Source organism: Crocodylus porosus, unplaced genomic scaffold, assembly GCF_001723895.1.
Source record: "Crocodylus porosus isolate Cpor-Errol unplaced genomic scaffold, CroPor_comp1, whole genome shotgun sequence".
Lineage (NCBI taxonomy): Eukaryota > Metazoa > Chordata > Crocodylia > Crocodylidae > Crocodylus > Crocodylus porosus.
The window spans coordinates 35,471,207-35,497,648 of NW_017728951.1; the positions used below are offsets into that span (position 1 = coordinate 35,471,207).

A 26,442-nucleotide genomic window follows, 5' to 3' on the forward strand; every position below is an offset into this window, starting at 1 on the left:
GGGTCTGGTACCAGGCATGGATTGGGAGGGAGTGAAGCTGAGCTGGGCCCAGGATTGGGATTGGGGTCAGGGCCTGCTGCACCCATCCGGCCACCCCTTCCCCCGCGACTGGGGTTGTTGCCCAGCACCAGCACCCCCTGCACCAACAAATCCACCACCTCCCAGCTCTGCACTGGCTCTGGCTACCTCCCTGCACTGGCCCTGGCCTTGCACCACTGGGGAGAGGGTAGGTGGCAGAGAGAGGCCAGCCTCAGCTGCACTGCCAGGCTGGAGGGAACAGAGCCCCCGGGACCACTGTGCCCAACCTGCCTTGCTCAGAGCCATCCACAGGAAGAGCCCAGTACAACCCGGCCCTAGCCGCAGCCTGCAGCGGCAGCCTACCTGCCCAGCACAGATGCAGGGGCACACGTCCCCATGCCTCCAGGGGTACACGTAGCAGCAGGAGCCCCGCCCCCTGGAAGAACCGCTCATGCCTCAGTCCTGCATCCACCCAGCTGTGCAGCATCTGCCCCAGCCCCAGCCCCAGCCCCGGCCCCACTCCCTAGCTGGAGGATCTGGCCCCTTCACTTAGGATCAGACTGAGTGCCATATTTGGGGTCAGGAAGTATCTCTACTCCATGGTCAAATGGGTATGGGGGGCTTTGACTTCCTCTGTAGCAAGGGGCATGGCCCTCTACCTGGGATCTCTTGAGCATATACTGACAATATTTCATAGAAGCAGGATGTTGGGTGCCATGTTCTCCTGATTTGTGTGTGGCAGACTAGGATGTTAGGTCTAGAGTCCTGGTGTTGTGTGGGGATTGGTGGTAGTCTTATGCAGAGTTTAGGTAATCGATTGTATAGGATGATTTGGATAGGGATGATTCTTCCTTAGGCAGGGGGTAGACTAAGTAACCTCTGGAGGTCTCTTCCAGCCCCACTTCTCTATGACTCTATGATCCAGTACTGCAAAATTAGCTCCAAGGCTTTTACAACTTGCGTATGTAAAAGGCAGATGCCTTGTATCATAACCTAAATGCAGAATGGTCTCTTTTGCTCTATGCTACTGTCCTCAACTGACACCAGTACATCCTCTGGTGCTACCTGCAGCCTCTTAAGGCTCATAGCTGGGCTTTGGCCTCTCAGCTGGAGCCCACTTATACTGCCTTTCCCCTTTTGAAGTGTTCAAGACCCGGTGTGTCCCAGGCACCCTTCTCAGGGGCCTCCACCTCCCCCACAGCTACAATCTGGTCCTCTGGTGCAAACTTCAGTACAAAATATGAGCATCTGCTCCCACACAAAAGGCTTCCCCCAACTCTGGGTCAATGTCAAGCCATGAAAACAAGCTGAATATTTGGCCAAAATACTTAGCTTAGCTACCTAGTGATGCAGGGACTTCCTTGCAACTCCATATGGTCTGGAGTCCTTCTCCCTTAGCAGGTCAGACCCCCGCCCCTGCAGAGGCCTCAGCCATGGTCCTGGCTTTATAAGGACTCTAACCTCTCCTTTGGGTCACCTGACCCACCACTAGCTGCATTGTGAAGGCTGCATCTGGGGCATGCGGCCATTTTATTAAAGGTCTCTTTGCCTCTATTAGTCCCTCCAGAGGGCTGGAGTGAGCCAGTTGCTCCCTGGCTCCTCTTTTCTTCAGTAATGGGGTAGGGGTCCCATTACAACTAGTTAAGTGCTGCTTCCAGAGACCAGCAATACCTTACCATTAACAGCTCCATCATTTGGGGATAAATAGACATCTACTTTCTTACATATCATATTCCCCTAAATAAGACATGCACTTTATTTTGGGAAAGCAGAATGAAGCAAAAAAGATTTTTCCAGAATCTTACTGGTCATGGCATGGGCTCGCTATGGCTGAATGCTGGTCACATGCAGAAGGGTGGAATCCCATCATCAGTGCCACTCACCCTCTGGCTGCAGTTGTATAGCCTGACGTTTAAGGCTGTCCCAGCTACTGAACCAACTCGGGCACAGCTGTGACAGGGGCACGTGGTATGCAAACTTCAAGCTGTCCAGCTGCAGCTGGTGAGGGACGCTGATAACAGGACTCTGTCACTCCTGCATGTGTCTGGAAAGGAAACAGATACCCTGGCAGCCATTCTAGCATCCATGGGTACCTCTACAGGTGCAGGTATATAACCTGCCTACAACAGGTCAGTCTGGAGAAGCCGGGTCAAGGCTGGTGCAGTCGCTGTGGAAAGCCTCAGCCCAGGCTGAGGTCCACAGGTGAGACAGGAAGCAGAGTATACTTCAGCCTCCATCTGACAAGTGGTCCTGTAGCCACTGTGGGAAGGTTTGCCACTTGTGCATTGGGCTTTTCTCCCACACCATTGCCAAGGACCGCTGATTGACTGACTTTGTCACATCTCCTTTCATCTGTTGAGAAGTTAGACAGCCTGAGTAACTTTTGCACTTTACTTAAAACAGTTTAGGTACAACGCCTTAAAACTTAATAGACATTCTGTGGCTTGGTGTGAGTTTCGTGCCTTGCTGTAATTCTCTAGAGTAGGAGGGAGGGGGTGCAGACACGGCACAATGCAGCCTGAGGCCATGGGGAAGCCCCATTTAATACATGTGCAATAAAGGCCAAGTAGGTAGGCTAAAACGCCCTGCTGCAGGTTGCCTTACATTTAAAACGCATACAACAACGTTTAATCAAGGCAACTTCCACCATTTTAAAAACATTCTCAAGTTACCACATGTATTAAGTGATGGCTTTAGAATACTTTAAATGGCAAAAATCGTCGTGTGTAGGCACCCTAAGTGCCTGCATTCCAGCGCAGAAATCAGCTTCCTCAGTTAGAACACACAGCCCAATTATGGAGGCCTATTATTTGGGGGGAAAGGTGCACCTGGTGTGCAAATAAATACAGTATTTGGGTGGAGGGGGATAAAAATACCTTTGGTATCTCAACAAAGGGAAATTAAAGAGCACAGTGTCAGTTAAGACTTGTAAGTAATTGTGCTCAGTTTGTGAGGGTGGAGAGGAATAATTGACATAAACTCTTCCAGGCTTCAGTGATTTTTGACAGATTGTGTATTTACAGAATCATGAGATTGGAAGGACTTCAAGGATCATCTAAACCAATCACCTGCACAGATATAGGATGAGCTATTCCTTACCTGCCCTAGATATGTGTCCCTTTAGCTTTTTTAAAAAAACCTTCAGTTAAGGCAATTCCACAGCTTTCCTAGGCAGCTTGTGCTTTTGGTTGCTGCTCTTAATTTATTTTTATCTGAGATTTAATCTAAATCTATTTAGGTTCTGCAATGTTGAGTCAGTCATACATTTAGCTCTGAAGGGGAACCTATTCTATCCATTTCCCTTTTCTGACAATTGTTTCTCTTCTGACAAAAGGTATTTTTTTGTCAATTGTCAGTGAAATGAGCTATGTTCTTGCTGCTTCCTTCTGCTGATTTTTAATTTTATTTTTATTTTTTTCATATTTTGTTTCTATAGGATTCAGAAAGCAAATGTAGTCCCCCCCTGCAAGATCATTCAGCAGAACAAGTTTATCAGGATGTTACCAATGTTGCTGCAGGCAGGTAAATGTTTCCAGTACAAGCAGTCATTATATTGTATAGCAGGATCAGCTTATCCTTATATGTCTTTGAGCAGTCCTATACTTATGTCTGTATAATTCCTGCCCTCCTACAGGGCAGTTCAAACTATATTTATTCAGCACTGTTGAAACTGCAGTGATTTCTGGGGTGGGGAATGCCAGCCTATGTCTACATGGTAGTGCAAGGAGAGCAGATGTTAGACCAGGACTCTAGAGCACATGTTGCATTTACAGAATGCACCATATGATTCATATTGTCCCTGTGGCCTGACTTTGAGACATGCTGGTTGCATTTACATGTGCTGCTATGTTGCCGTAGCAATGTGCTACAGTGACATAGCATCCGCAGGGATCTACACATGGGGGTCTACAATACAGGCTGTTACTGTGCCATGATTTACTACTTCGTTTTGGAAGAACTATATCGCAGCGCAGTAAAAACATCACCATAGCGACATGTATAAATGTGCTTGCTGTGCACATTTAGCTCCCACTAACATCACTGGGTGTAACTAGTTTGTCTTGACTCTAGCTTTGGAGTCATTTTTTCAGTAATCAGAAATAACTTCCTCTGACACAGGTCACCAATCACATGGAATAACTAGTAAATAGTAAACAGTGCATTCATGCAAAGAGCTTGTGAGTAAGGTATCAGGTACATCTACACAGCAATCCAGACATATGGCTACAACTCAAGAAGACATATTCCAGTTATATTTAAATTAGCTAGTGTGGGTAGTGAAGGTCATGTAGCCCTTGCAATATGGAACTCAGTGGGTGCGTCTACATGAGAAGCTACTGCGCAGTCATTACTGTGCATGTATTTAGTGCTTGTAATAGCAAGTACTAAATAAATGTGCAGTAACTGGAGTTACTGTGCAGTGAATGTTTTTTACATAATGCTACTGCTCAGTAGCCTAATAATACTGCACAATAACATATTAGCACTGTCTGTGCTGTGATGCACTGATGCGCAGTATTTCTTGGCTACTGTGCAGTCAGTGTCTCGTGTAGACGCACCCAGTGAGGACTAGCTGACTGAGTGGGCTGTAAAACTTGGCCTGGATGGAGCTTCATGTGGCTGTGGCTCCAGTGGTAAGCTGTACCTAAGCTGGTTCATTTAAAAGCAACTGGTGTAGTTGCATGAAGTAGAGTAATGTCTTCATTTGCAATGTAGACCTACCCACTGACTGAAATATGTTATGCCTTTACTGGAAACATTCATGGACATGAACTGGAAAACAACATATGTATCAGCCATTTTCCTGCTGTCAAAGTATGAGGTGGCATTTTGGTTGAAGGTTTGAGTGGACTGGTACTTTTCCCCAAACCAATGAGGACCATCTCCAGTACCAGGAGAGAAAAAAAAATACCTTTGCTTACACTGAAGAGCATAGGGAATGCTTTTTCCTTGTAAAATTAACAACACAACAAATAATCACTTCATAATTAAGACATCAGACTAAGATCCTGAGGAGACTTGAGCATTTGCTTTCATTGGCTAGAAATCTGCTACCATTTTTTATGTGCAGTTGCACACTAGGAATGGATTCAAGCTGAATGAGTGGTTCGGGACCCAAGCTTCCCTAAAGCTCTGTTTTTATGTATATCTTAGAGCTCTGAATGTAGAGTTTTAGACTATTAAAGCAAATAAGATAGCCTTGACATTTAGATTTGGATCCAGACTTCCCCACATTCAGATCTATTTTGATTGTAGCTTTTGATTCAGCCTTTGATTCTGTTCACTGGGGATAGCCAATCTGCAGCATGAGTGCCACAAATGGCATGGGCAGCCTCTGTGTGTGGCTTGTGATAGATCAGAAGGGGATACGCAGCACAGTGGCAAATAGGGCAGGGAGCAGAAAATGGAAATGGATCAGTCAGGGAACAGAAAGCAGAGCAGCAGATCAGGCAGGAAAAGGGGACTGGCGTGACACTTTGGGAGGGTGCAGGACTCCTTTGGGATACTTCTGTCAGAAAAGTTGGCCCTCATTACTGTACACCATGATGTCAAGCGTATGGTGTTGATGTTTATTATAGGTAATGCTACCAGGTATTCTTTATCTAAAACTTTTGAAGACCCTATTTTCTGGTGGGTATAACTTTAACTGTTGTTATATGGACAGTCTATTAATACAGTTCTTTTGGATGTATCTTTTCATCCAGGTAATTTTATGGAATTTCATTTTTAACAGCTAATACTGTAATCAGCTGTATATATAGGCACTGCTGTAAATACAGACAAAAAACCCAAAACCTTTTACTCCTGGGATTTCATAGCACTCAGTGCTTATACCAGTGCTTGAAATCAGAAGGTTCAAGAAAGGTATGAGCAAAAGTAGAACTAAGAAATTTTTGCAGTTCTAACTGCAGTAAAGGCGGCCATTTACAACAAAAACAAATACTTTTCAGATCCCAGATATACACTGAGCATGAAAGCAGCTTTAGGAGAAACAGCCAGGAGTCTGAATCAGACAGCTGGAACAATGAAGATGATGCGTCTCGGCGGATTTCCATTTTACCTAGAGGTAACTGTAAGATGCTCTCTTTTCCCTAAAATATTAGGCCAGAACTCCAGCATAGCTCTAGCACTGTCAATACTATTATGCCTGCGCACCTGCTGATTTGGTTCCATGGAGCTTACCTGTAGCAACAGTCATCTCTGTTTTTATCTTGGCTATGAGAACTTCAGACATAGGAGGTGCATGGGGGTGCACATGCACCCTCTGAGAGTGCTGGTGCACCCCCTGTCAGCCAGTGTTTCCGTGCAGGCAGGGTAGGCAAGAGCGCTGGTGCCCCTCCTGAGACTGCTGGCTGGGAAGTATGCCAGGAGAAGCAGTCCCCACAGCCAATCCCACCAGCCCAGAAATGCCAGCGGTGCACCTGGAAGTGCCAGCGATGTGCCGCTGCCAGTTGTGGGTCAGCAGGATTAGCTTCTGCAAGGGGAACCCTCCCCTTGGTCAGCAGGATCAGCCATGGGGGGGAGTCCCCCCCCCGTTGCTGACTGTCCAGTCAGGGGGCATGTGCCCCCTCCCCCGACTCAGGAGGCAGCAGTTGCCCATGCTGCCCAGGGCCAGGGCTGGTGGGACCCAGGGTAGGGCAGCAGGAGCATGGGGTCCAGGATGGTACATGGCTTAAGCGGCGATGGTGGCAAGAAGTGGTGGTAACCGATTATTTTTATTTACATTCATTCCTATGGGGAAATGGGTTTTGCTTACTGAGGTTCTGTTTAACAGTCATTTTTTCTAGAACCAATTAAGAGTGCTAAGCGGGGGTTGCCTGTATAGGCTCTACTTCTACAAACACGGATGCCTATCCTCTATTTTATGCAAGAATAATGTCATTAAAATCAGCAGAACCACTCATATACTTAACACCTGCTTTGGTGGATTAGGGCTGAACCCTGTTCTGAGGGCTTGAAAGGCACTTACGCAAGGACTCTGCCTGTTTGTCCCATGAGAAGTTCAATTGCTTCCATCTCAAGTAGAGAAGGGTATCTTTATTGATCAAGGGGTGATGGTCAGAAAGCTGAGTCACTGGGGTGTGTTTACATGTTCATTAATATGCTTTTGTTACTGTGCATTAAATTTAGGACCTCTAAAGTGAGGTATTAACTAATTGTGCATTAGGCTGCCCTAATGCACAGTAGCAAAAGCTCACAAATTTTTTAGTGACACTTAATATGCAGTAGCTTAATTTTACTGCACATTAGTGTATTAGCATGGTTTTTGCTGTGACGCTCTAATGCACAGTAAAATAGGCTATTGTGCATTAAAGGCAATGTGTAGACATGCCCAGGGAGTATTTAGGAGACACCTTTCGGAGGTTCAGGTTCTTTTCTACTTTTCCTTTCTCCAGTGGAGTGGTGATTTACTGATTGCTTTTAATAGCAGCAAATTACAAAGGTAGAATGAGGACAACAGGAAATAGGTCCTGACAGGAAGGATGCGAGTGATTTACACGTGTTTCCTAGCAGTAGGAAAAGGACAAGATTAATTACAGGAACCCACTGTGGGAATGCAATTGAGCTACAGTGAAGATGTAGCCAGAGACTTTTGCCCTGTAGGCATTATGAATACAGTTCTGTAGTAACATCTTACTTAGTCTGGGCTGCATGTAGAACCTGCACATGGCAATGGCCATAGCATCTGGATCAGGCTGTCTCCCACAAGAAAGCTGATGGTATTTGGAACCACATTCTTAACAGGATAGTAATCCAACCTCTAGAAAGCTTGCTGCATGTGTATACTGAATTACAATATTAAAAATCAGTTGTGAACACATCCCCTTTTTTTTAACCAATCCATAGGTAGCATCCTTGTGTCTGAAGATGAACTGACTGAGTTGACTAACATTAACCCAGTGCCAACTGGGGTAGGTCTGAGGACTGGCATGAAAAATCTGATTCAAGCCCTTCAGCAGCAGATTGAGAAGCAGGACATCTTAAAGGAGTTTTTGGTGAGATGCATAAGTACATAGGCTTAAGTGTTTGGCACAGCTGGGGCATAAAGTTGTTGGTATCTCTCTTAAGCTCTAGCGTCTCTCCACATGCCATAGCCAGAGATGGTCCTTACTGATGCCACAGTGATAGGGAGTTGCTCCCAGCTACAGCAAGTCTTCAGATCTATACAGAGAGGAAGTATTAAATAAACATCTCCCTCTTTGCATGCAGGCAGGACTCTATTTCCCTGCCCAGACAGGGGGAATATGGATATTTTCTCCCATTCCATGCCCCCAGGAATCAACCTTGGCAGATTAATTTTTCTGCAGAGCCCCCTCAGCTCTCCTGAGCTATTCTTTAAAGTACATTCCAGAGGTAGCATCTCTAGTGCTGTTAGGTACTTAGATGGGAAGCTGATTAGAAGAACTACTTTAATACACTGCACCATGGGACTCAGGGGCATAAAATGTCATTGAAGCTAAGAATTTTGTAACACTCAAAAGGAATCTGATGAAACACGCAGAAGTACATCAAATAGGGTTAACTCTATAAAAGGGCAGAAACTCTCCTGCAAATACTTACCAATAGGGGCTAGAAACCAATTTCCTATGGGTGGGCTATTTTATAATTGTTCCTTATAAGGCTGCACCTTGCCCTGAAGCATCTGGTACTGAATAGTAGACTAGATGCTTCTGGTCATAAATGGTAATTGCTATTCTGCATGTTAATATGTTCTTTCTATCCCTTGTTTCATCCTAGACCTTCCAATTACAAATTCCAGTGGACACAAGGTCTGGTATTTGTTTACCCTTCCTAAAGTCCAAAGACTTGATATCTGATGCATTGCCTATTACTGATCAAGACAGAAGTGTATCACTGAGTCTAGCAACTGTTAGATACCATACAGGTTTCCCTTGATTTATGTGGGTTCAATTTATACAAATTCACTCTTATGCAATGACCCTTTTGTATCTGAAATTGGTTATACACGAGGTAAATTCACATATATGTGATCAGCATAGGCCGATGTTATGTGATCCGCAAAGGCATGCTGCGCCCTTCCCCAAGTAGGTAAGTTGAGTTTGTGAGGGAAGGGGAAAGGGTGGCCCCAGCCTGCTCTTGTCCAGCTGCAGGCGGCTGCCTGCCCTACTGCAGCCCTGGGAGTGGTGGACGCTGCCTGCTTGCAGCTACTGGGCTGCATTGTGTCAGGGGGTTTGGGACATGGTGTCCGGGAAGGTGGAGCCCTGGGGGGTTTGGGGCGTGGCGCAACTCAGCAGCTTCAAGCTGTTTGTATTGGCTGCTCACAGAGCAGCTGCAGCAGGGGCGGGCAGCCACCTGCAGCTGGTTGAGAGCAGGTGGGGGCCAGTGGCCGCTGCAGACTCAAGCCAGTGGCAGCACCAGGCTCTTCAGGGGTGGGTGAGTGGGGCCCGGCCCTGAAGTGGGGTGAGTGGGGCTGTCACTCACCCCAAGCGCCATGAAAAACCCGATGCTGCCCCTGCTGCAGCCCTGGGAACAGCAGATGCCACCTGCTTGCAGCCAGTGGGCTGTACCATGCTCCTCTCCCTGCCCTTCCCCAGCCCCAGCCCCAGGCCCATTCCCTCCCTCACTGCCCTGGGAATGCATCCCTACCTGTTTCATTGTAAACTGGGTTCACCTTATGTGAATTCGATTTATGCACCATTTCCTGGGAACGCATCTACCGCATAAATTGAGGGAAACCTGTAATTTGAATCACAGAGGTCTCCTCACCAAGGATGCCAAAGAAAATTGGCGCTCTCTGCATCTGATCCTTCATTCAAACTTAGCATCTATTTTGACTGTGTTAGGCTGAAGAAGTAATTTACCAGGATGTGACTACTTCCATGCTAAAGCATTATGTTACAGACTGTGGGCTAGAGTCAATTTAATGTCCATATCATTGAGTAGATTCATGGTGAAATGCAAGCTGGTGCAATGCATACCAAAAGGTTAAAAAAAGATGAAGAGCAGGAAAAGCATCTAAATATGAGGGGATGTGAAACAACTGTGATGTACACACCTATCTTCCCTAGTGTGTGTTGTGTGGAATTAGACCCCTTCAGACCTATGTTTAAACCATGTAATTTACACTAACTTGCACATTACAATATGCAAATATACATTTTTTCCACCCCTCATCACTGAAATTTAGCACTGAAATTCAGCAGAAATTAACAGGAACAGTTTGAGGTGTTGCTTGTGGATATATCAGGATTACACAAGCAACATCCCAAACTGTTCCTGTTAATTACCAGTGCTAGAATGTGTCTCAAACACCAGAATTGACACTCCCATCACCAACTTAATGGCAAATTAGTGAAACATGATTTGCACCTTTGGTTTTTCATGGGTAATTCAAGTGTTTTGGATTTGGGTCTTCATATTCCCTGATAAGTCTAAAGCAGGGGTTGGCAACCTTTTGCAAACCCAGGCTGCAGCTTGTAACTTGGCCAGCCCAGCATTCCTCTCCAGCCACTCCAGCAACTATGAGCAGAAGTTCCAGCAAGGAAGAGCAGCTAGCCTTAACTTTGGTGATAGGTGTGCCACTAGCATAACATGGACTAGATCAAATGGCTGGGGAAATGGATATGCCTTTAGTAAAATGTGGAATGAGTCAGATCTTTGCAGGCTGGATCCAGCCTGTGGGCCATAGGTTGCCAACCCCTGGTCTAGAGCATGGTATGCTGATTGCATTGCAGGCAGAATGCTGTTTTCTAGCTGTGGGGATGGTAGTTACTGACAGTAGCTCTGCAGCTTCTCTGGAGACAGAAAATAGCATAACATAACTATTTTCCTTTGATTTAGGCTCTAGAACACATTAAACCACTTGATGACTGCAAAGTTGGGAAAGCACCAGAGAACAGAGAGAAAAATAGATACCGAGATATCCTTCCATGTAAGCAAGTACATTATTAGGTGGTTTAAACATAAAGCCACTGGAAGAATATTTGGGAACTATGGAACATGGCCATCAGACTGAGTTACAGAAACAACCTCAACTGCTTCTGGTCATGGATGAGTCCAAAACAGTAGAATATATGAAGTTTTGTTAGAGGGCAGTTAAGTAGGATTTATGGGAAGTATGCATGTGATTAAGTCTTTCATTATTACTATGGATCCTGGTTATACAATGAGTCCCTTCTCTTCCCCTGGGCTGGGTGTTTTGTTTATAACCTCCCAGGCATCAACCCTACAAATCAGGAGTGGGTGAAACTTTCTGCAGGAGTAACTGCAGAGTGGGATGGGTGGTATTTCTGTAATGGTAGCTCCTTACAGATAATCAGTTGGCCCCTGCAATGATACAACAGACTTCTCTCCTAGGATCATTGTGTTACTAGAAAATGTCCAAGATCCTTTCCCATGTTCTCAGAAAATAGTGTCTGATCTGGTCCTTAACATCAATTCTTAGCTGAGCATTCTAAATAAGCGTTTAAAGCTTTTCTACCAGTAAATTAGTTTTAGGAATGAGGATTTGAATCTTAGAACTGAATGATTAGTATTAACACAGATCACTGGGCATGTCTATATGTACTGTTAATACTATAAAGGCTTACTGCACTGTAAAATACTGCACAGTAATCCTTCCCTGGGAGCACGTCTATCCATGCTCCCTGTTGGGAGCAAATTTACTCCCAGTGGGAGCTGCCCAGTACAAGGCTGCTTCTACCCTGCTCTGGCCCCATGCAACAGCCAGGGGGAGCTCCATGCTTCCCTGGGGTGCTAGCCTAGGGGCAGGCAGGGAGCACGGATCCCCATGCACAAGGGGCCAGGACAGCTCTATCAGCTGTATGTAGCAGCAGCTGTCTCCTTGCCCTGTACACTTCGGGAGAGGTCCTGATTGTGCACAGGGCTGGGAGACAGCTGCCACTGCAGAACTGTCCCTGCCCTGTGCACATAGGGATGAGCCCCATGCTCAGTGGGGCTTCCATGCACAGCCAGGGGCTGGCTGGGAGCTGTCCCACTTCTGGGGCAACTCCTAGCCAGCCCCAGGCTGGGCAGGGATTTCTCCAAGCAGCTGGGGGCTGGCTGAGAGTTACCCCAGAAATGGGACAGCTCCTGGCTAGCCTCCAGTTGTGCAGGGAAGCAGAGAGCTCTTCAGTCCCAGTGCTACTTGGATCCTGGCTCCTGTGGAGAACTGGGAGTTGATCAGTACCAGAACCAGGGAGGTTCTTAATCCCCTGTGACCCCCTGGTGTTGTGGCTGACTAGAAGCAAATTTGCTCCCAATCAGTGTCTACACAATAACTACTGCACAGTATTTATTGCACAGTTAGCTAACTGCACATTAGACTAATTTACTGCATGGTAAATGGTGTGCACATGTAGACGGTGACACTTTACTGCACAGTAGATTAGTCTGCTGTGCAGTAAAGCATCTTTTGTAGACACAGCCACTGAAGTACAGATCTACTCTATTAGTAAATCTGAAGAGACTCATCATGAAAGAAGCAAAACTTACATTTATTCATATAAATCTTTGTAATTGTCTATGTTAGGACCAGAAACAGGATTTGTAGCACTGCACTGCTATGTAAAATAGTGAAATAGTCCACATTTTTAAAGTTTCTAATGTTATACAAATAAGTATTATTGTAGGGAAGTAGATCACTACTATAGAATACTAGTGTGAGCTGCAGTATATCAGGCTACTACTGTAGGATTCTGTAATAGTTATAAGAGTTGTCAGAAGTCCCATTATAAGTCCTAAAGGGATGACTCACATGATATGTTTGCAGAAACTGCCTATTAGTTAGTATGGATATTAGTGCCACTTGGCTAGCCAAACATATCTGCATCCTAGATACCATTGAGGTAACCTTCAGTTGCCAGATGTTTAGGCTTCCTTCAGTTATAGATATACAGGAACATAGCTTCAGATTTTCTGCTGAAATGACAAGGTTTCAACAATACTTTTTTTTTCTGCTTCAGATGATAAGACACGAGTACCTCTGGGAGAAAACAAGGCTTATATTAATGCAAGTTACATCAGAATTCCTGTTGGACAAGAGGAGCATTTCTATATTATAACCCAAGGGCCTCTGCCTTCCACCATAGCTGATTTCTGGCAGATGATTTGGGAGAACCAATCAGATGTGATTGCCATGATGACAAAAGAAGTGGAACTTGGAAAAATCAAATGTCATCAATACTGGCCTGAACCTACATGTATCTCTGTGGACCTGGCTCAATTCCACCTGAGGCTGGACAATTACCAGATCCTAGATTATTTTATAATCAGAATAATAGAACTGATTAATAAACAGGTAAGTTAAATATATTTAATTATTTGCTGTCACAAGGGTGACTTGATATTATATCTTTGTAAGTATTTGGACTATTTTCATTTTTGTAGTATTTTTTTATTATCTTTTAAACTATATGAAAATCTGAATTACTCTGGGAAACTCCTGACCTAGTGACGATAGATGGTTCACTGTTCATTTCAAGCCCAATTATCTTTGAAACTGCTTCTTTCCAAGTCACCTTCCAAGACCACAGTGAGTTGCTACAGTTCAGCTTGATTTAGTCTGGTCATGCCTATCTAGTACCATGAAGAGCCATTACATGGCCTGCTCCAAGCCCCTCTCCATGGAAACACTACAGCTCAGCCATTGAACAATAAAGATAGTGGGGTGGGAGGTTCTTACCTGATTTGTGGTCTTCTAAATGTCCTTGGCTGATGTTTCTGAGGTGTGGTCTGTCTGCTTCAGTCGGGGGAGGGAACCTGGCAGTGGGGGTGTGGCCTGCTGCGTTGATCATTGCTCCTTCACCCTCCCACACTTTACAAAATACTGGCTCTACTCATGAGAACTAGTATGCACTACCCCTTCTCAATGAACTGTTTGAAAGACTGGGGCAAGTGTGTGTCTTCACAAAGTTGGATCGAAGGGGTCCCTACTAGGCTTCTCCAAGAGATGTATGGGGAGCCCATGATTATTGGGCTTTGTTAACTTCTGCCAAGGTTTCTTCTGGAATTTCTCCAAAGTGGTAGCCCTTAGAACATGCTCCTCAAAAAGGGGGACTTGTTCCAATGGTCCTAGAAAACTCAATTCACACTTGACTCCCTGAAGTGGGCCTTTACCTCTACATCTGTCTTGGCACACCCAGGTCTGGTTGTTCCTTTCATAATGGAGCCAGATGCTTCCACTTCACGGTTGGAACAGAACATGTCCCAGTGTCAGGGGGCTATGAGGCCATCCACCTTCTGTTCCTAGAAGATGAACTCTGCCAAAGTTAACTACGAAACTGGGAATGAGGAACTGCTGGCCATAAAGAAGGCCTTTGTAAAATGATGCCATCATTTGGAGGTATCCTGACACCCAGTACAGGTTGTGACTGACCACAAGAACCTACAGTATTTCTGCTCAGCAAGGAATCCCAACCAGTAACAAGCCCCTGGGTCTTTTGGGGTTTTTTTTCCAGATTTAATTTTGTTAATTACCTATAGATCCAGAATTCACACTGGCAAGACTGATGTTCTATCCAGAAAGGATGAATACATAAATGCCAGCCCACAGAATCTGCCCATGATCTTGGATCATACAAACTTTGTATGCGGTTTGAGGGAAAGAGACTTACTGGAGTTCTTTTTGTCCTCCCTCAACCAAAACCCTCTTCTGGACAGTTGCACCCACTGTGCTGAGTTTAGGGCCTGAACTCAACCAGGACTTTAGACCTGAATGGAACATCCTCACTATCAGGGGTAGAGATTCACTAACCAAGGTGGACTATTCATCCCCTGCCATGATGTTCCTACTATTTCTAAGAAACATCTTCCAGCTCCATGGGATGCCTGTAAGCCAACGGCTCCAACTTATATCCCATTCCTGACTTCTAAAGGTGGAGCTACATGTCTTATCAACCTATTACTCAGGGTCCAACAGACAGATTAAGTGAGATAACTGGGTCTTCCTCTTGCCATTGACTGAGTTTGCCTGTAAGAACTCAGATCGTAATTCCCCACAGCATGGTCCTTTCTATGGATTCCATCTCTGCTTTCACCTGATCCTGCTCATCATCTCACTGCCCCCACCTCAGCAGAGCTAGTATGCCATGTGTCAAAGATCCAGGAGAGCCTTCAAAATCATCTACAATAATCATTTCAGTTTTAGTCCAAGGCAAGGGGAGCATACTGTTAATGAAGTCCTTGACAGTAAAAAGGCAAGAGGTAAACTCCTTTCTTGTAGATTGGCAGATCTAGAGGGGGTTCAGTGGCATGACTGCACCCCCATTTCAGATTGAACCACATCTTGGGAGCAACAGCCAGTGACTTTAAGTCCCCCAAACCTGCAAGAATCCCTCTCCCTTCCCTTCTATGTTCAGAGGTCCTCCCTCTCTTCCCCTTCGCCCTTTCCCCTGTTTGCTGCTGCTGTTTTCCATGCTGTCCTGGGGGTAAGAGAAGCTGCAAAGCCATTCCTGCTCACTCCAGCTAGGGCAGGGGCTGGGTGCCGCTGGGGGACAGTGGCAGTGGTGGCAGAGGGAGGGAGGGTTCTCCCTCCCTGCCCTGTCCTCTTGAGAGTGGGGAGGGGGAAGCGCCCACCCATCACTGCGGCTGCTGTCCCCAGCTGAGCCTGGCTTTTGTGTAGTCTAGTTTGAGCAGGCAGGAACAGGCCTGGAGCATCCCTCACAGAGGGGAAGGGGAATGGATTCTTACATGCTTTGGGTCTTACACGTCCCCAGTTCCCATTTTCATGGTGTGGTCTGCCTGCGCCAGTTGTGGGGAAGAGGCTTGGTGCAGGGTGTGCAGCCACCTCTGCAGTATTTGTTGATCTTGGACTCCCTTTTGCAAAATCATGGATCTGCTCCTGGGACCAGCAGACTGTTCATGGAACCAGCCCAGAACGTGCACACCCTGAGTTGGTCTAAGCCTTCCACTGCACATACTTGGAAGAGTTTGGCTTCGGTCACCCAGAGGGTGTTCCAAGAGGAGGGGATGATGTCATGAGCTGAAACCCAGTTGGGACACATCCAATCCTAGGCCCAGCTGGAAGTTATCAGGCAATAGGGCCTAGACATCCTTCAGAAAGAGGGGAAGAGGGCCCTACCCACCTTGGCCTATTTTAAGCTTTGCCCAGACAGCAGCAATGTCTTGGCAACAGACCACTTTGTTGTGCTTCTGGCCTACTTGGAAGTCCTAATTCTGACTCTGTGCTGTGAACCTTTGGCTTTGACTCTTTTGCCTCTTCCTGATTGCTTGTATCTTTTTTGGACCTCCTGGCTTGGATTAACTCATCTTGTCTCAACCCTTGGCTTGCTGTCTAATAATAGCACTGATACCTGGCCCTTGAACTTGGCCTCCATTCTGGTAAACACCTGACCTAGAGTGATCAGCTTTGACTGCCTCCACCCTATTCACCCTTTACAGTTTGTATTTTAATGTGAGGAGCCTGGGAGACAAAATGGAGGAACTTGAACTACTGGTGCAGAACATGCAACCATGTATTACAGGGATAGCAGAACCATGATGGAATGGCAGTCAGGACTGGTATTGAAGGATATGTGCTGTTCAGGAAGCAGAAATGTTGGAGAAGTAGTGAGGTAGCATCTTTTGACAATGATGTGATAGACTGTAAAGCAGTGATTCTCAGCTAGAGTGCCACAGCACCCTGGGTGCCTTGAGATCCTTTTAAGAATGATGTGGTTTGCCATGCAATTAGCACTCTTAGGAGTGCGGATGCGATTTACAAGATAAACCCAGAGATTTAAAAAAAAGGAATTAATAATTTAAAAATATTCTGATCTTGTCTCTGCAACAGCAGAATTGCACTATTATTTTTCTGTTCACAAAAAACAAGTGGCAACAAAGAGCTGCTATTTTCTGAGGGGTGCCTTGGGTCTAATGAGGTGGTCCCTTGAATCTAAAGAAGTTGAGAACCACCACTGTAAAGAAAGAAAACAGGATGGCTTGGATAAAACAGAATTTGTTTGGATAAAAATGACTTTGGAAAATGTTGATTAGAAAGATTCTGTCTAGCAGGTAAACTTGCAGTGTCATATTTGAATATGGGCAGCAATCTCTGTCATGCTATTAGAGTAAGAAAAGCTCTCATAAATTAATTCATTATGGGAAATTAACTTCCCAGATACTGAGTGGAGAACAAAGATCCAGATATTCTTGGATGCAAGTCAACAGGTGTTTTTTTCCCCCACCAGTGTCACTGAACCAACAAAAAGAGATATTAGTTCATACATGGTTTTGACAAGCAATAAGACCATTAGAAAAGAGTTGGTCATATAAAAATTACCTTGGATCATATCATCAGCAATTAGTTTTGTTTAAATTAAATGTCAGAATAAAAAAAAATAGAACTGTTGCTAAAGGCTTTTATTTCAAAAGGATAAACTTTGATAACTTAAGGGAACTAGTTACTGAAGTCCAGTGAACAAACAAGCTACGGGACTTGAACGTGGAGAAGCTGCCTGGAATTTTTTTAAGTTACTAAAACTGTCGATGGCTTTATGTCAAACAAAGGGGGAAAAATTTGTTGGAAGGTCTCCACTGCTAACTGAATGGATAACCACTTCAAAAAACACATTAGCTGTCTAGGAATGGGAAAAACAGTTCTGATCAGTAAAGGCAGGCATATTTTAGAGGTCAAGGAACATATGGATGAAGAGAGAACTGTCAAATATCAGATTGAGTTAGACCTGGTAAAAGACATTAATACAAATAGCCAAAGATTCTTCTATCATAAATAAAAAGAGAACAAGAATAAATGAACTGGGGCCACTCCACAGCATGGATGAAGTAGAAATTAAAACTAATTTAGATATGACCCAAAACTAAATGAATCCTTGCATCAGATTTCAAGGATGATCATACTGATTTAGGGAGACAAATACAGGATGGATAATGCAAGAGAAGGAATGATTTAAATCCCAGAATTCTGAAAGAACTGTAAATGAGACAACAGGTCCTGTAACAAGTATTTTTAACAAAAGTCATGAATCTGGGAGTAAAAGTATGGTCAGTGGGCTGGGGTGTATGACTTATGAGGAAAGACTGAGAGAACTGAGCTTATTTAGTCTGCAGAAGAGAAGACTGAGAGGAGACTTAATAGCAGCCTTCAACTACCTGAAGTGGGGTTTGAAAGAGGATGCAGCTAGACAATTCTCAGAGGTGACAGATGGCAGAACCAGGAACAACGGTCTCAATTTGCAGCAAGGGAAGCTTAGGTTGGATATTAGGAAGAATTTTCTCACTAGGAGGGTAGTAAAACACTGGAACAGGTTACCCAGAGAGGTGGTGGAAGTTTCTTCCTTGGAGGTTCTCAAAACCTGGCTAGACAAACCTTTGCCTGGGATGATCTAGTTGGGGACAGTCGTGCTTTAAGCAGGGGTTTGGACTAGATGATCTCCTGAGGCCCCTTCCAACCCTAACTTTTTACGATTCTATACGATTTTATGGGCATTTATACGCATCCCTTTTCGTTTGGCAATGCACCGGAGATCTGCTGCTTCACGTGAGCTAATGTTCACTGCGCTGCACAGTGTGCAGTTGTATAAGTGGCGAAATGTGCACCAGCGCAGAGAAAATGGTGGCGGTGCAGTCTTGAACTAAAGCATATTTGAGGTGTCTTAGTTCAAAAGTGCACCACCACCATTTTCTTCATGCTGACATGCATTTTGCCACTTATACAACTGCAACTGTTGCAGCACCGGGCATCTGGTGCTGCAGCGCTTGCATGTGTAAAAATGTCCTGTGATGCTATGTGGTTCTGGCTCTCCACTGCACAAATGCGGCTCTGTGTAGCTACATGCCCCAGACCCACACTACCACCCAGCCCAGACTCACACTGCTGCCCGAATTCAGCCCCAAGGATTCAGCTCAGGAGGGACCCCTGCCACCTGAATCTGGTCCAGGCCCTGGGATGAGTTTGATATCCTTGCTTTAGAACAAATGTAGAAGGAAATAATTTAGAAGGAAATAATACCTAAAGACATGAAGGTAAATAGAAAATGGGGTTAAATGTGACATGTATTTAACACATGTGGATTACCCCAGACTATAAAACAAATCTCATCCACTGGATGACAGTTCAGTAGAACATTTATATGGTGCCACATGGAAAATAAGTTAACAGCCAGAGATGGAGATTAGTCAAACTATAAGGTGAATAAGGCACTGACTCAAAGGGAAATGGAAATATTTTCAATTTAGAGAGCTCATATCAGGATGGAGGGATGTTGCCAGTGCATTTCCTTAAGGATCAGTCTTAGGACTGATCTTGTTAATAACTCTCAGACAAAACATGGGGGAGTGCTGATAAAATTTACTGATACAGAGTTAAGAGGCACTTCCCTACTGAAAATATTAATGCCATTGTACAAGGCACTAGCAAGACCTTGTCTAAGATATTGTGTACCTGTTTTGTCATCCATGTACAAAAAAAGATGAATTCAGATAGAAAGATGCAGACAAGGGATCACGGGCTGGCAAAGCATACCATGCAAGAAGAAAATATAAGGGTGTAAAGGGCGTATCTATACTGTTATTTAGTGTCATCCCCAAGTCCACCATTTAACTCAGGCCCATCAACTACATAATTAAAAAGCCTTTAACTCATCCCACTGGCAATCCAGCCCACCAGCAGAAGCTCTACTGTGTATCAGTCTGAGGTCAATCTTCATCGGAGCGTACCATTCCCTGGAGTGTGTTCAAAACTCACCCAGGCTGCAGGCCTCAGACACAGGAAACCCGCCAACAACTGATTTACAGCTTGTCTCTCCCCTAAATATAATCTCTGTTGTCCAGGAGAAACAAGTAGTTAGTAGACTGATTCCTAGAAAGGCTCTGCTTTAAGAACAGAAAGCTTCGTCAAAATCTTCTAGGAATCAGTTAGCTCACTCCTTGTGTCTCCTGTGTTTGGACTTCAGCAGTGGTAAGATAATGAAGTTGCAAAGTAGGAACTTATGTGGCTTGAGCTAATTAAGCATATCTCTCAGTATTGCCCCCCGGGGCGGACAAAATGGGGGATCCAGCTCCATTTCCCAGCAGCCCCCGCCTGCATCGCTGCAGCCGGTTTCCGTGGAGTCCCCAGGAGCAGCAGGGCTGTGACAGTGAGGTAATAGGGTTTCCATGGAGACCGGCCCAAGCAGTGCTGGCAGGGTGCATGGCTGGGCCAGGAGCTGCTCTGGGGCTGGAGCTGGGATTTTATAGCCGTGACAGTATGGTCCAGAGCTGGGGCAGAGCTGAAATCCACAGCTTGCACACCTCTGCCCTGGGTGTGCGGGCAGAGGATCACAGCCGTGCCCCAGCTCCGGCCCATGCTGTTACCACTGCATGATCCCAGCCTGTGCCCCAGAGCAGCTCCCCACCCAGCCATGTGCCCTACTAGCACCGCTCGGGTGGGTCTCTAAAGGAATCCTGGCCCCCTACTATCGTGGCCCCACCACGCCTGGGGGCTTCATGGAAACCAGCTGCAGCTACATGGGCAGGGCTGCTGGGAAATGGAGTCCACTGTGGTCCAAATCTGGCCCTGTGGGCTGGACTTTGCCCGCCCCTGTTCTAAATAGTAGTACAACCACCTCTAAAAGAGTTTGGATTCTGTAGCCTAGTGATACAGTGGTTGAGAGGGGATATGATATGGGGTTATCTAAAAATATGCAGGGGGTAAACACCAGGAGTAGAGATATTAAGGCAAAGGACATGTTAACATGGGAACAAATGGATATAAACTAACCATAACAAAATTTGAACTGTAAATCAGGGGACAGTTTCTAACTATCAGAGCAGTAAGGTTTTAGAACAGCCTGCCAATACAAACCTCGGTAATAAAACAACCGAGTGTATTTTAAAATGGAGAATGATAGGTCTGAGAAATCAGTTTGATGATGTGGCTTCATGTGATAGCAGGGACCTGGATTCGATTCTGACCCAGAGGCTCCCTTCTAGTTTTATGTTTCTATGATACTTACACCCAAGGATTTTAAAGCACAAAACATATTAAAATCCTACAGTATCTCTCAGATATTGTAAATGTTTAATCCTGGGCTGTAGTCCTAGTCCCTCTCTATCATGATCAATGTATTATATGAAAATAGAATCTCTCTTGCTTTATTCCTTATGTTATTGTGAAAGCCATAATGATCCATGGTCTGTGGTATAACAAGAAGATGGTGGCATTAGAAGACTGATTCTGATTTCAGGTGTGAAACAAAACTCTTCATAACCATAGTTTTGCAGATGTCCCTCAGCATGATGTGCAAAGAAAGGCAAACACTGGCATGGTGGTTGCTATGTAAAACGTATCTGTTGCTTTTTGCAAAGCATCAGCATTTCAAAGGTCGTGTCAAAAAAGAGTTAATCCCATCCCTTTCCTAACTTGAAGGTTTATAGAGATACTGAATCACTACAGTGTAATCCTGACTTCCATTAATCTCTCTGGGCTATCTAAAGGTCATTTATGCTTCTGGAGATTCCAGTGACCTGTGCTTTGCGAGGAAGACTTCAGTCCTGAAAGCTTCTGAATTCTGCACACCTGGAACTCCTAGTTTTATAAATGTCCAGTTTGAGAGAGGTTTTGAGTGTCCCCTGAGCAATATGTAACATGGGCCATTTTCTGGATAGCCTAGAGCTATTTTTTTCTCACTTAGCATTTTTAATGTGAAGTATTTTTCTGGCCATCGCTAGATACTCAGTTAAATTACTTGTATTTAGTTGTCTAGGTGACTTTATGTGAGTAAATTATAGAATTCCATAAGCAAATACTATTTGTGTTCTTTCTTTTTCAGACAGAAGAAAGACGATTTATAAAACATTTACAGTTTACCACCTGGCCAGACCATGGCACCCCTAAACTAGCAGAACAGCTGGTAAAATTCATTTGTTACATGAAAAAAGTTCATCAGACAGGACCTATAGTTGCTCACTGCAGTGCTGGGATTGGAAGAAGTGGGGTTCTACTATGTGTAGATATTTTGCTGAGCTACATAGAGAAAAATCTGTCTGTAAGTATATCTAAAACAGCTGGTTATAAATATGATGGCTGACTATTTTATTGTAGAAGAGCTTGGATCAAATTCACTCCTGCTGCAATTTGATTCAAGTAAGTCTATTTTCAAAAGAAACTTGGTTTCTGATGTTGATTTTGGTCTTTAGGGATAACAATTAAGAGTAAAATATTTATGAAAGTAAAAACTAAAAGTGTTCCCACTAGATTGTGTTTTCTCTTTGTTGATAACTTTGTTCTTTTTTGACAGTTCAACATCAAACAGATAGTGAGAGAGTTGCGACATCAGCGCTTTGGCATGATTCAAACAAAGGTAAGGTCTCCATAAGGAAATCAGATTAGCTCTTCATTAAAGGCCCTGCTTCAGGAAGGCCTTTTGAATTTAAAGGTGAAATGCCATTGAATTCAATGAGAGTAAGCATGTACCTATGCCTACCACCTTTATTCCTGCTGAGTCGCACCTTACTACATGAGTGTCTTCCCTAGATTTGAGGTATTGCTCAATGTAATTCTGGTAGAATCTTGTCCTTATTAGGGAACAGAAATAAAAGCATAGGAAAGTGATCTTTAGTGTTGTGTAATATGCTGCAGTCACTACTGACCCTTGATTTTCATGCTAGGATAGACAGTATTTCCAGGATTTAGGGCCAGTTTTGTACCAATCTCTACTAGTTACTCCTTATTTCAAAAAGGAGTAACTAATAGGCTAGAATAACCTTTAACATGAGTTGGGTTTTACAAGTCTTGCCCCCAAAAAGTGCAGTTTTGAAGTGAATCCTTGGGATGGAAGGGCAGACGAGTGCCCTGTTAGCTACTACTAACCTATCTCTGCCCCTGACAAGTTTTCATATATGACTATTAAGAGATAAACGAGCTGAATTTGATGAGGATAGCATCACAGGGATGGAGGGATGAGAAAATTGTGTGAGTAAATGGAGGAAAGCATATAGATCTACTGCAGTACAATATTTAAACATGTACTTAGATACATCTCTCTTATGAACAATGCTTTAAGCATTCTAATATTATAAAAGCCTTAGTCTGTCTGTCCATAATGCTTTATTTGCACTCTTGTTGGTTGTCTAAAACAACCAATCAGAGTGCTCCAAGGACATTCTGGACAGAAGGTGGTGGCGGAGCCATGATGAATCATGACCATGGGGACCTGAAGGGCAGGGGGGAAGTGGAGCCAGCACCATTGGCCTTGCCCCTTCCTGCCCTGCTGATTGGAGGCAGCGGTGGGTGGAGTGGGCCCAGACCCCAAGCAGCAGTGTGTGGGGAGAGGAGGTGGGGAGTGGCCCCGGGCCCAAGGCGCTGGGGGGGTGGTGAGAGGGGAGAGAGAGGAGTGGGCCCAGGCCCAGCCCCAACTTGGCCTGCCCTCCCCCTTCCGCTCCCACACAGGGCTGTGGCTCCCATCGCTTCCGCCCCTCCTTATCATTCTTGACGGACAGCTTGCTAGTGTGCCTGTAATGGCACACTAATTTGCATTGACTTCAATGGTCTTGAGTATACTCAGTGTGCATTTGAAAACTTCATGTGCATGTACTTAAGTTCTAAATAGGAAAGCCTTCCTGAGCCAAGACTTTAATGAATGAATGGGAGAAAAAGGAAGGCCAGAGTGAATGGGGACAGGAGGAAAAAAATAAATAAATGCGGGGAGGAGAACAAAACCAGTGAGTTAATGGGGGAGGGGAGACAAAAGACCTTGAACACCCCAAATTTCATGCAGCCCTAGATGATAATTCATTTTATGAAGGTGTGTCCAAAGCAGGAGCTTCAGGAAGCTCTGCACCCTTTGCATACATGTACTGAATGTGACAGAGTGACTGTGCTGGTTTCTCCACATGTCCAGGATCAGTACCTATTCTGTTATGAAGTTGTGCTCAAAGTCCTGCAGAACATTCAAGCCATGGATTCCCATCAACTGCAATAAGTACCCCTGCCATAGCTGTTCATCTTGGAGTCCCTGCATTACTTCATTCTAAAAGGCTGTTAAGCCAGCACAGAGAGGTGCTGTACTGAATATATTATGCACTGTCTTACTTTCTACACTGTATTAGATTATGATATTTGAAGTATTTCTAAATCAGCATAATGTGAGCTAAATGTCACATAGATTTTGGCTCTATATATTGAAAAACTCTCAGCATCACGATGCCACTATTGGGTTATCACAGTAATTCGGATGCTCAGCGCTGCAGCGTATTGGTGGCTAGAACAACAAAGTTGACTAGTGGCCAAGAGATGACACACCTTTATGAAGGACTACAACTATGATCAACCAACTTTTATTGTACAAAAGGCAGTTAAAATGCTCCTGTACCATGCATGTAGCAAGTGGAAGAAACTGTCCCTTAAATGTCACTCTGTACACTTGCTCTTTTATTTTGTATCTATATTCTCTATTCCTAGCAATGCTCTTAAGTGCTTGGAGTCAGTATATTTGCTCTGGTAGTATTAATAGCTTAGACCAGGGGTCTGCAACCTTTATGAATTGTGGGTCATAGCTTTCAATCTGGCTGCTGCTTTGGGCCACTGATCCCCTGTAGTTTCCCCAGCACACCATGCTCTCTTGTGTCCCACCACAGCCTCCACTTACTATGCCACAGATTTCTATGGCCAATGGCCATTTTGAGGGGCAAATTCAGTAGGGAGGGTAGAGAGCAGGTAGGACCAGGCATCAACCAGGACTTTGCAGGCAAGAGGTGGAGCTCAGCATAGGAAAGCACTGGGACAAATGGTGCACAACAGGCAGAAGGAAGTTGGGGACAGCCTGCTCTGTGGTCCACACCACTGTGTGCCACTGATTTCCCCACTTCCTCCCAGCTGTACTAAGCTAGATCCAAACTCTTCCAGCCTGCAGTCAGAAAATTGCCAATCCCTGACTTAGCCCATTTCCTGGCATTGTACCAGGTTTGGAGTTCACACTGTGATCAATGGAAATCACAATATTGATGGCAGGATGTGGCCCTGAAGCTTTAGTGAGGTGCCTTCAAAGCAGGCAAATGATGCTACAGAATTGGAAAGGAGCAAAGTTTTGTCCAAGCAAGATAAACATATGTAGATATAATTAACTTTCTCAGTGTGTACCCATGTAAAAGAGAAAGTGATACTAACCAAGATGAATGTATTTGTACATATACCTGTGACCTTTTCCATTGTAGATTTTTTGTTTTTTTTTACCTAATAATCCCTTATTTAAGGCCTAATCCAACTTCCACTGAAGTCAATGCAAAATCCTTTTGATTTTGGTAGGGGTTGAATCAGGCCTTTAAGTGAGAGCTAATAATGCTGTTATAGAATTTTTTTTTTTGCAAGAGCCAATTTACATTGTGCAAATTCCACCATTAGCAGATTTCTACTGTTTTTCCTCTCCATTCTAGTCAACAAGACTTGCATTATAGTTAAACTGGAAAACTCTCGAGATTTCTTACATACCACACAGGCAGGGGGATTGTGGGGATTTCATTCATTTATGTTTATGAATTGTTAACTATGTCTATCAGTGCATTTGTATCTTATGTTGAAGTTCATATTTATGGAGGTAGAATTATTATATACCTAAAGGAAGATTACATTATTTTAAAAATAGGCTGTGTGGTTGTAAATATATTTAAATACAATGTGTATATTAAAACAGCTCCCTTACCTCCAAACAGGGATAATATTAAGGAGTAATTGCCTACATAAACACTCCATAAACTAGATGATAATACCATTGTTTTAATATTATTATGAATTCAGAACAATGGATTTATGGAACAGAAAGATTATGACATTAAATATAACTTAAAAGTCGATTTTCAAAAAGTTCGTCATTAATCTTAGAGTACCTGTTATTTTATAATGGACAGTTCCTGCTTTCTGTCATCAGTGATCCTGAGGTAATCTGGCAATAACAGTGAGTAGCATTTACAGTGCAAACCAGCTTCTGATTTAAATGCCATTGGCAGAAATCAATATTAACTCAGTGGAGTATGTCTCAGAGTTGGATCTAGAAGGGTTGCAGTAGTACACTCGCACATCACTTTGGCTGTGCTGCACGTAAGCTCTCAGTGTGGGATCTGGCCAGAGCTCCTGCTTTCACATAGCTCTGGAGTCCAGGGAGTGAGGGGACTGCTGCCATTCATCTCCTCCTTTTCCCTTGCTGCTGAATCGAGTGGGAAACATGAATGACTGATGCCTCCCAAAACTGGGTGGGGGGCACCATTTGTAGGTAGCAGCATTGGCAGCGAGCAGAGTCTACCCACAGATGCTGGCGGCGGTGTTGGTGCTGGAGGGGGGGTGGCGAGCGGCAACTTCCCGCAGATGCTAGCAGTGGCGGTGAGTGGGGTCCACCTGCAGATGCTGGTGGCAGCAGCGAAGGAGGGGCAGGTGGCGAGTGGCAACTACCTGCAGAAGCCAGCAGTGGTGACCAATCTTGAGGGGAGGGGGCAGGGGGTATATGCCCCCCATACTCCCACTACGGGTCACCT

At 44.6% G+C, this 26,442-nt stretch overlaps 1 protein-coding gene across 1 annotated transcript in view; it reads left to right on the forward strand.

The window, feature by feature from the left end:
* Positions 1 to 25,209, forward strand: part of FRMPD2 (FERM and PDZ domain containing 2) — a 131,448-nt gene extending 106,239 nt beyond the window's left edge. The window contains exons 38-45 of the mRNA XM_019555523.1: positions 3,455 to 3,540; positions 5,970 to 6,085; positions 7,867 to 8,015; positions 10,822 to 10,912; positions 12,945 to 13,279; positions 21,750 to 21,965; positions 22,218 to 22,280; positions 23,820 to 25,209. Of these exons, the coding sequence (XP_019411068.1) occupies positions 3,455 to 3,540; positions 5,970 to 6,085; positions 7,867 to 8,015; positions 10,822 to 10,912; positions 12,945 to 13,279; positions 21,750 to 21,965; positions 22,218 to 22,280; positions 23,820 to 23,900 (1,137 nt within the window). The 3' untranslated portion in view covers positions 23,901 to 25,209. The remainder of the gene's footprint in view (positions 1 to 3,454; positions 3,541 to 5,969; positions 6,086 to 7,866; positions 8,016 to 10,821; positions 10,913 to 12,944; positions 13,280 to 21,749; positions 21,966 to 22,217; positions 22,281 to 23,819) is intronic.
* Positions 25,210 to 26,442: the final 1,233 nt, after the last annotated feature.